Source organism: Taudactylus pleione, unplaced genomic scaffold (assembly GCF_031769625.1).
Source record: "Taudactylus pleione unplaced genomic scaffold, aTauple2 ptg000393l, whole genome shotgun sequence".
Classification (NCBI taxonomy): Eukaryota; Metazoa; Chordata; class Amphibia; order Anura; family Myobatrachidae; genus Taudactylus; species Taudactylus pleione.
Genome location: NW_028284794.1, coordinates 9,619,740 through 9,630,573, shown reverse-complemented (window position 1 = coordinate 9,630,573; position 10,834 = coordinate 9,619,740). Strand labels below are relative to the sequence as shown.

Below are 10,834 nucleotides of genomic sequence, written 5' to 3'. Positions count from 1 at the left end.
TTTTCAACGCATAAACGCAAGGAGTGGACGCCTTCTTCATGTTTTACAGGAGGTTCATTACGTGTTATAGTAAGTGCGTGCACAAGGTAGGGTTAGCTTGCAGGTCAGCAGGAAGTAGTGTATCAGAGTAAGTGCTTACACGGGGGGGTAATAAATGCGCACAGTGAGCGAGTGGTGGGACACGCAGTATTTGTACGGTAAGTGCATACACAGGCAAGTGCTTAGAAAGTAGTTATGTATAAAATGTCACATTGGCATGGCAGACAGGTTGCCTGGAAGGTCATCTTTATTCGTTATGTAAGATCTGGAAACACCAGGTCTATTATTTTGTGCCACTGGCTCCCACTGTGCAGTCTGTGGAGAAAATAATTGTATGTACCTAGGACACCCAACATCACGGGATGAAAACTGTATATGGGGATTTACACTAAAGCAGCCTTCCTGGGTAAGGTGCTCCCATCGCCGGAGCCCCACACACTGTACGCTGGAACCATTTTCCCAGTGTTCCTTTAAGTAGTATTACTGTAGATCCCCATTTTAAAATGGCCGCCGAAATGGGTGTGAGCAGGAGGACCAATAGAAAGCTGCAATCTGCAGGAAGGCGGCTTGTTAGTGCTCCGCACGGTCACACTGCACTATGCCGCTTCACACAGCAGCGGAGCCGTAGACAAAATGGCGGCATGGGGCAGCCCCCGGGGCTCCAGGGAAGGGGGAACGGAGGGTTGGGGGAATTGCTTTTAAGGGTTATAGGTGAGAGTGCATTCTCAGTGGTGTAAGAAAGGAAGGATAACAGCTTAGCTAGCAAACAGTGAGGAAACAGACAACAAAAACACCACGACAGCGACGCGTTTCACTGTCTGTCTCAGAGATAGAGAGATGTCTGATACTTGCAGTCATTGTGCTGGGTGCACTGACAGTATGCTCCATAGCTGCCCCATGGCAGGTTCAGGAGTTCGGCCAGAGTTAGCGTGTCATTCAGTCTGATGACCTCCTTGTCTGCGGCAACAGCATGCAAGTAAGGTGCACTGGTTGGCTGTCCTCTGATGTCATAGGTTGATGCAAATAAGGTGCACTGGTTGGCTGTCCTCTGATGTCATACTGTAGGTTGATCAGATAACTGGGGAAAGGTGTTAGAAGTTGAACATAGATAGCAGAACAGTAAGATCATTAACGTCCTTTTCATGTACTGGGAGATGTATTGGGGATGATGGTGGGTCAGGCGCATCTGCGACGGGGCAGTTTGCAGACCTGACTCAGAACCAGGCCCATTGTTTACAAGAGTCCCCGATCTGTCAGATTTAAGGGCTCGGCCGGACACAAATCGCTTCCTACAAGGTCTAGGCATGACGACTGCTAATCCCGATCTGTAGACGATCTGGACCTTTCCTATGTTAATTGGGACTAATGCGTAATGCGGTTCTTCCTGTGGGAGGCGGTTGGTCAACCGCACTAATCACGCCATAGAGCAGGAGTATTTAACATGCAGCCCTGCAGCCGTTGTGGAACTACACATCCCAGCATGCCCTGGCACAGATTTGCTATTAGGGACTGCTAAAACTGTGGCAGGGCCTGCTGGGATGTGTAGTTCCACAACAGCCGGAGGGCTGCATGCTAAAGATGAAAATATAATATAGGATCTGGATAATTACAATTTTGGCCACATGTGTGACCTCTGGTCAGGCGTCCACATCTGCCCATGGGCACCTCCTCCTGCTGAACATGACATACCCTTCCAGCAAGATGGCGGCTCTCAATGGCACACAGTGGAGTAAAGAGAATTCACCGTGACAGGGAGACTCTGAACAATCCGTGTTGGCTGCCGTGCACAGAAGTCAATGCAGCGGGCAGGATGCCAGAAGCACATTGCCTTCCATTCATAGCAGCAGAGAATATGGATTATTTCATGCAAATCCCTAAGCGTGCTCCAGTTATCCTGTCAGTGGTATCCTAGCTAAGGATTCCAGTGACATCTAATGGTGGTGACTATATGTATATTCCATGGGCTATTCATACTGTCGCTGTGTGTATATAGTGCTAGTGGCAATCTGCCGTTACTCTATGTTTCCCCCTATGGTTAAATGCACACGTGGTTACTGAGTGTCTATAGGGCACCTACTGTGGGCACTACATGTCATTACCACAGTGGCGGCAGCCATTTTGTGGCCTGAACCAATATTCATGCGACACTTTAGTATAGACAATGCTCGTACCTCAGTGCGGTCGCTGGGCCTGACTTAGCAACCAACGCTAATGCAATCGCAACTGCGATCGCCTACTGATCGCAGTTGCCAAAATAGGCTAATGCCTGCCAAAGCACGGCCGACATAAAGACGCCCACAGCTGCTCTCTCATATCCGTCTAACGTCGCTCTTCTGCCAAAACATCGCACGTCGGCCAGTCACGCAGAATTTACAACAAGTCTAACCAGCGCAAACACTGCCAGTCTCCTCGCACGCAGAGCGCTATCATACCGCGTATGCGATCGCAGCAGCTAATTTATGCACGCCCAGGGAACGACGTTCCAACAGACAGGCGCGCCTGCGGTTTTCCTGCCACCCCCCCAGTCACCGCCCCCAAACGTTGGCAACCTGTCACTCACTCTGCGATGGCACGATGGCAAACAATCGCTCGATCTGCGTCCATCATTACCTTCGCTGCTGAATCAGGCCCACTGATCCTTAGTGAATTGATATACTAGGCTGGAATATTGGTTTAGCCCACAACATGGACGTCCCCAGGTGTGTATAGTCAGCAGGCGCACTCTAACGTCCGGATGTGCAGTGCAAATTATTGCATACTTAATTCTCATATACAGCTAAATATTACACCTAGCTATCTGCATTTACACTAAAAAAAGGCTTATGTGTATGTATATATACACGGTACAATACATTACCCTTACCCTCTTTCTGTAAAAAGTACAATAAATATATATATAAATATATTTTATCACACAAAACTCCCTACCCACCCTTACTACTCCTCACACTCCCCTAAACATACCCTCACACATTATAGTGCAATCTTAGCAACAGAGCATGTAGAGAAAGGCCTCTTCTCATCAGTAGTTTCCATATATATATATTAGAGATGTGTGGGTCCGGATATCTGAAATCCGAACACACCCGAATTTAGGGGTTACGAACAGACCCAGGTTAAGGTTCGGATTCACCTTTATGATCTGGTTTGGATCTGTTGCCGAGTTGGAACTTGGATTTACAAAAACTAACTTGGGTTTTGGATTCGGACATTTTAGCTGTTTTCACCGATTTTTATCCGAATGCAAAACCAAAACCCAGATCTGAAACCAAAACACAGGGACCCACGCATATCTCTAATATATATCCTGTATATATATATATATATATATATATATATATATATAATATTATGTATGTGTGTATATTTGCACATTAATGTATCATCTAGCTACCGGTATAGCATTGCTATGACTAGAGGTTGCTAAACGTGATGTGGGATTTAGTTCTGGTGGGGGATGGGCTAAGCATATAATTGTGGGTAGTTAGCGTGTAAGGGGGCGGTGTATATTTAATGGGTGAGCCCGGCTACAGGAAGTGGTTAGTAAAACAAGGGCATTTCCCACCCTCATTGTGCATATGGGGATATTTCAGGAGCCCCATAGTCCCTCTATATATCGGCCTCTAGTAGATATTGCTCTGTGTACCCTTTTTCCAGCTGTAAACCCAGTGTGGAGGTGCAAAACTCAGCCATGGGCCTCCACATAGTAGGGGGCAGGAAGAGCTGACACTTCACATCGCCCGGCAGCGAGGAGACATGAGCAGCCAGGTGGGAGAGTAACTGCTCCTGGGCCCCTCGCAAGCCAGAACCGAAGACGTCGATGTTGAGGTAGAAGCAGAGGGGCCCGGCCGGGACAGGAAACGGCGGGGTGCAGAGAGTAGCCACCCGCGGCCGGACCCTGTCGTCCGCCATCCAGCGGATGGACTTGCGGCGCACCAGGTCATAGTTGTCAGGCAGGGCCTGGAACGGTTGCCAGTCCTGGACTAGGGTCTGGCTGGGCAGAAGATTCTTCAGCAGGCCGCCCTGCTCCAGGAACACTCCGCGGACTTCCTCGGGAGACAGGAGGATGGGTGGAGGTGGGCGAGATGGCCCAGGGGGCAGTGAGATGGAAGGTAAACGAGAGGAAAGGTCAGGTGCATTAAAACGGACAAGCAGTATGCCCTGCGTAAGGAGATCAAAGAGAACAGTGTAAGACGAAGGAGAGATGTTGATATGGACAAAAAGGGCAAAGGAGACAAGGACAGAGAGAAAGAGAAAAACAACCGTTAAACATTTCACTCTTCACACAGTAATAATTAATAAGTACGGCACGTCCTACCCAAACGCTGCCGCCATCTCCTCTCACCACGCCATACCTGCTTCGCAATGACTCTATATTTGTTCATCTCCTTGGCAGTCAGCTTGTCATCTCTTGTCAACCTCATTACTCCCACACTTGGGTATCGGTGTTTCACCAGTTGGCAACAGAACCTTTGTAGCACTCCCGCCACTCCTCTGCCGCGCTCCCATGGTGCCACACGGAGCCCCTCCAAAAGGGCGGTCTCCCCTCCATCCACCACAAACATAGAGAGGAGGCCAATCTGAGATTGAAGATAAAACATTAGGGGCTCCATGCTCAGGACCTGTCCACCTCTGACCTACCCAGAGAGGAGGTATCATTTTTATTAGGAACTAGCGACAACATTCAGTGGTGCATTTAGGAGAGGGGGGTTTCGTATTGCCCAGAAACCTGATAGTAGTTTTCTGGGTCAGAAGGAGAAAACTGCTTGTAGGAACCTCACAATTAATGTTGGCATGAAGAAACTGTAACACTTTATAGTCTAATTATCATCTTTACGGGAAACTGACGATTTTTTTATTAACTTGGGCTGCTCTAGTATATTGTTCTTGTTATATTTTGTCTCAAGTGTATTGTTTTACTTACATTTTGGCTCTAGTTTATTTCTAACTATAACAATAATTGTGAACATTTTTTATACATTAAATAGATGTGAGGGGTCTTAATTTTGTACAAAGTATTGTATTCATTTGGTGGGGTGATCAAGATGGATTTATGTAACAGAGGTTGATATTATGCGGGGTTTTATTTTACATTAATGTACAGTACCTCATTCTTTCTTTATTATTATTTAACGCATGTTATTACATTTAAATTTATATACATTGGGCTTGATTCTCTACGGATCGCTATTGCGATTACGCGGGCAGTTCAACTGCGATAGTATGCTAATCCATTGCGATCGCTATGCCGTCGCTGCACTACATAAGGACGTCCACTTTACCTTACACATATCCGTAATGTTTAGCAAGATTGCGAAACCATCGGTACAATCGAGTACCATCGCAGCCTCACGGACACTTGCATAGGTCTGACCATACTCAGGAAATGCTAACCTCATCGCACGCTATGAGCCCTCAGGCTGCGTACGGCATCGCAGTGGATCATATATGCACGCCCCGGCAACAGAGTTGGAAAGCACTGACGCGCCTGCGTTTCCCTGACCACGCCTTCCGTCATCACCCACAAACGGCACTTCCTGTCAATCACTCTGCGATGGGTCTACGGAGTCACTTTCGATCACAGTCCCGATCGCAGTGGTCGATTCGCGCACGTGCACTGCGATGCATGCGCAGAACCCAACAATCATCCGATTACGTGCGTGTTCGCAATTGTGATCCTTGCTGAATCAGGCCCATTGTGCTTTTCTAATATGTTTTTTTTGCTTTGTTTCTAAAGTGTTCGGACAACCGTAGAAATCCTGCGTTTGAAGCAGATGTACTGTCACTAGTTCTTAGTGTAGCAATAGACTGCCTTCTTATCGCCGTGAATATTTGTACGACGCCACCACGCATGATGGCTGCTTCCCCTATACGAAGAGTGCACTCTCAGCTCGTTGTACATTGGGTAACATTACCGGGCACAGCCTCTGGCGAGCTTTCAAAAAAATTGTTCTACTTATCCTTTTTGCAAAAATGTTGACCTAGGGAGAAAATTAATCATAATTGTTTTATTTTCGCCTTCTCAAGGAAGAGGGACAAGTTATACTGGTGCTCGACAGTGAATCAGGTAACAAGAGGGCCAAATGGTGGTATGAATTATAGAGAACAAGTCACATTTTGTTTCCTGACTGGCTTTTGTAGTGTATGTGTACAACAAATCGGAGTTTCCTTGGCTCCTTCCGCTCGGGAGAAAGCATACAGAAGCACAGCATGTTATATGCAAATACAGGGACCCTATGGCTATGGGAAAGTCAGTCAATTGTCTGTATTATATTCTCTCCCCGTGGAGAACTTTCTTATGTCACAGCTCTCCAGCCTCACCAATCACACTGGGCCCCCACAATTGCAGATAGCACACTGTATTCTCGGCATACCAAACGGCTATATAACATTATACAACAGTAAATAAAAGTACATTAAGAAAAATTAAGTAAAATTAAAATTCATTAATAATAATTCAATTAGGTAAATATTAAGAATATTCAGTAAATTCAGAGAAGCCAAAATATCTGTATTCTATGGGGATATATTTACTAATATGCGGGTTTTTAGAAATGAAGATGTTGCCCTAGGAGTACACCCGTGCTGGGCCTCAAGGTTCTGGGGGGCCCCGAGGTGAGCGTGCCATCGGGCAGCCGCCGGGTATGCAAAACAAAAATGGATTAACAAGGCCCCCCAAAGGGCCCCCTCCGGTAAACCCCATCATTTGGACCTGGTTCAGTCCCCATCCAGTCCCCGTACTGTGGCGCAACGCACATATGAATGGCGTCACTGCAGATGACTCTACCGTTCCATATCCTGCCGCTGCATCTGAGGAGCAGGGAGAAAGGATCAGGCGCCGCAGGGTGAATGGAACCCAACAGCAGTAAGTTTCACCACCACTGTAGAACCTCCAGCTCCACTGTAACAGACTGTGTAGGTAAGACGGTGTGTTTATACTTTATTTAATTTTGGGAGGGATGTGTGGGTTGTGTGGAGCAGGGATTGAAGGGGGATGGGGGGGCTGGGAGATCAATGTAATGGGCCCCAAGATTTCTGTTGCCGGCCCTGCCCATAGCAACCAATCAGATTCTAATTAACATTTAACTAGCTCCTTCTAGAACAGCGTTTTTCAACCACTGTGCCGTGGTGGTCAGCTCAAAGCACTTGTATTGTAGTGTGTTTTATTCATACTTGCCTACCCTCCCGATTTGGTCGGGAGCCACCTGAAAATCGGGGGCCGCTCCTGATCTCCCAGGAAAGCAGGCAATTCTTCAAGCTGCCGCGCACCCCTCCTATCACCCCCGCAATAACCCCTGCAACCCCCACAGCGGGGGGGCCGGTGATGCGATTTGCTTCATTTTGGCCCCGCCCCCTGCTTCACAATACCTATTTTATCGGGATTGTGTAGCGGGTGCGAGGCCAAACTGACGCAATCGCGTGACCCCACCACGTGCTGTCACCTGCCCGGCCACTCCCCCTTGTCCCAGCCATGCCCCCACCTATTCTGCCGATCTGGCTGCTCCCTCCCAGAAGGAGCAGCCATAAAGTTGGCAGGTATGGTTTTATTCCTAAGGGGCCAATGTAGTGTGTTTTATTCCTGTGGAGGCCAATGTAGTGTGTTTTATTCCTGAAGAGGCCAATGTAGTGGGTTTTATTCCTGTGGAGGCCAATGTAGTGTGTTTTATTCCTGAGGAGGTCAATGTAGTGTGTTTTATTCCTGAGGAGGCCAATGTAGTGTGTTTATTCCTGAGGAGGCCAGTGTAGTGTGTTTTATTCCTGAGGAGGCCAATGTAGTGTGGTTATTCCTGAGGAGGCCAATGTATGTGTGTTTTATTCCTGAGGAGGTCAATGTAGTGTGTTTTATTCCTGAGGAGGCCAATGTAGTGTGTTTATTCCTGAGGAGGCCATTATAGTGTGTTTTGTTCCTGAGGAGGTCAATGTAGTGTGTTTTATTCCTGAGGAGGCCAATGTAGTGTGTTTATTACTGAGGAGGCCATTGTAGTGTGTTTTATTCCTGAGGAGGTCAATGTAGTGTGTTTTATTCCTGAGGAGGCCAATGTAGTGTGTTTATTCCTGAGGAGGCCATTGTAGTGTGTTTTATTCCTCTGGAGGCCAATGTAGTGTGTTTTATTCCTGAGGAGGTCAATGTAGTGTGTTTTATTCCTGAGGAGGCCAATGTAGTGTGTTCATTCCTGAGGAGGCCAGTGTAGTGTGTTTTATTCCTGAGGAGGCCAATGTAGTGTGGTTATTCCTGAGGAGGCAAATGTATGTGTGTTTTATTCCTGAGGAGACCAATGTAGTGTGTTTTATTCCTGTGGAGGCCAATGTAGTGTGTTTTATTTCCGAGGAGGCCAATGTATGTGTGTTTTATTCCTGACAAGGCCAATGTAGTGTGTTTTATTCCTGTGGAGGCCAATGTAGTGTGTTTTATTCCTGAGGAGGCCAATGTAGTGTGTTTTATTCCTGAAGAGGCCAATGTAGTGTGTTTTATTCCTGAGGAGGCCAATGTAGTGTGTTTTATTCCTGAGGATGCCAATGTAGTGTGTTTTATTCCTGTGGAGGCCAATGTAGTGTGTTTTATTCCTGAGGAGGCCAATGTAGTGTGTTTTATTCCTGTGGAGGCCAATGTAGTGTGTTTTATTCCTGAGGAGGTCAATAAGTGTGTTTTATTCCTGAGGAGGTCAATGTAGTGTGTTTTATTCCTGAGGAGGCCAATGTAGTGTGTTTTATTCCTGAGGAGGCAAATTATTCCTGAGGAGGCCAATGTAGTGTGTTTTATTCCTGAGGAGGCCAATGTAGTGTGTTTTATTCCTGAGGAGACCAATGTAGTGTGTTTTATTCCTGTGGAGGCCAATGTAGTGTGTTTTATTCCTGAGGAGGTCAATAAGTGTGTTTTATTCCTAAGGATGCCAATGTAGTGTGTTTTATTCCTGTGGACGCCAATGTAGTGTGTTTTATTCCTGAGGATGCCAATGTAGTGTGTTTTATTCCTGTAGAGGCCAATGTAGTGTGTTTTATTCCTGAGGAGGCCAATGTAGTGTTTTATTCCTGTGGAGGCCAATGTAGTGTGTTTTATTCCTGAGGAGGTCAATAAGTGTGTTTAATTCCTGAGGAGGTCAATGTAGTGTGTTTTATTCCTGAGGAGGCCAATGTAGTGTGTTTTATTCCTGAGGAGGCCAATGTAGTGTGTTTTATTCCTGAGGAGGCCAATGTAGTGTGTTTTATTCCTGTGGAGACCAATGTAGTGTGTTTTATTCCTGTGGAGGCCAATATAGTGTGTTTTATTCCTGAGGAGGTCAATAAGTGTGTTTTATACCTAAGGATGCCAATGTAGTGTGTTTTATTCCTGTGGACGCCAATGTAGTGTGTTTTATTCCTGAGGAGGCCAATGTAGTGTGTTTTATTCCTGTGGAGGCCAATGTAGTGTGTTTTATTCCTGAGGAGGTCAATAAGTGTGATTTATTCCTAAGGATGCCAATGTAGTGTGTTTTATTCCTGTGGACGCCAATGTAGTGTGTTTTATTCCTGAGGACGCCAATGTAGTGTGTTTTATTCCTGAGGTGGCCAATGTAGTGTGTTTTATTCCTGAGGAGGCCAATGTAGTGTGTTTTATTTCCGAGGAGGCCAATGTATGTGTGTTTTATTCCTGACAAGGCCAATGTAGTGTGTTTTATTCCTGTGGAGGCCAATGTAGTGTGTTTTATTCCTGAGGAGGCCAATGTAGTGTGTTTTATTCCTGAAGAGGCCAATGTAGTGTGTTTTATTCCTGAGGAGGCCAATGTAGTGTGTTTTATTCCTGAGGAGGCCAATGTAGTGTGTTTTATTCCTGTGGAGGCCAATGTAGTGTGTTTTATTCCTGAGGAGGCCAATGTAGTGTGTTTTATTCCTGAAGAGGCCAATGTAGTGTGTTTTATTCCTGAGGAGGCCAATGTAGTGTGTTTTATTCCTGTGGAGGCCAATGTAGTGTGTTTTATTCCTGAGGAGGCCAATGTAGTGTGTTTTATTCCTGTGGAGGCCAATGTAGTGTGTTTTATTCCTGAGGAGGTCAATAAGTGTGTTTTATTCCTGAGGAGGCCAATGTAGTGTGTTTTATTCCTGAGGAGGCCAATGTAGTGTGTTTTATTCCTGAGGAGACCAATGTAGTCTGTTTTATTCCTGTGGAGGCCAATGTAGTGTGTTTTATTCCTGAGGAGGTCAATAAGTGTGTTTTATTCCTAAGGATGCCAATGTAGTGTGTTTTATTCCTGTGGACGCCAATGTAGTGTGTTTTATTCCTGAGGAGGTCAATAAGTGTGTTTTATTCCTGAGGAGGTCAATGTAGTGTGTTTTATTCCTGAGGAGGCCAATGTAGTGTGTTTTATTCCTGAGGAGGCCAATGTAGTGTGTTTTATTCCTGAGGAGGCCAATGTAGTGTGTTTTATTCCTGAGGAGACCAATGTAGTGTGTTTTATTCCTGTGGAGGCCAATGTAGTGTGTTTTATTCCTGAGGAGGTCCATAAGTGTGTTTTATTCCTAAGGATGCCAATGTAGTGTGTTTTATTCCTGAAGAGGCCAATGTAGTGTGTTTTATTCCTGAGGAGGCCAATGTAGTGTGTTTTATTCCTGAGGAGGCCAATGTAGTGTGTTTTATTCCTGAGGAGGCCAATGTAGTGTGTTTTATTTCCGAGGAGGCCAATGTATGTGTGTTTTATTCCTGACAAGGCCAATGTAGTGTGTTTTATTCCTGTGGAGGCCAATGTAGTGTGTTTTATTCCTGAGGAGGCCAATGTAGTGTGTTTTATTCCTGAAGAGGCCAATGTAGTGTGTTTTATTC

At 46.0% G+C, this 10,834-nt stretch overlaps 1 protein-coding gene across 1 annotated transcript in view; it reads right to left on the bottom strand.

The window, feature by feature from the left end:
- Positions 1-3,352: 3,352 nt before the first annotated feature.
- LOC148507466 (histidine N-acetyltransferase-like) overlaps positions 3,353-10,834 on the bottom strand; it is a 40,520-nt gene continuing 33,038 nt past the window's right edge. The window contains exons 3-4 of the mRNA XM_088446047.1: positions 4,395-4,619; positions 3,353-4,200 (exon numbers count right to left, since the gene is read on the bottom strand). Of these exons, the coding sequence (XP_088302173.1) occupies positions 3,649-4,200; positions 4,395-4,619 (777 nt within the window). The 3' untranslated portion in view covers positions 3,353-3,648. The remainder of the gene's footprint in view (positions 4,201-4,394; positions 4,620-10,834) is intronic.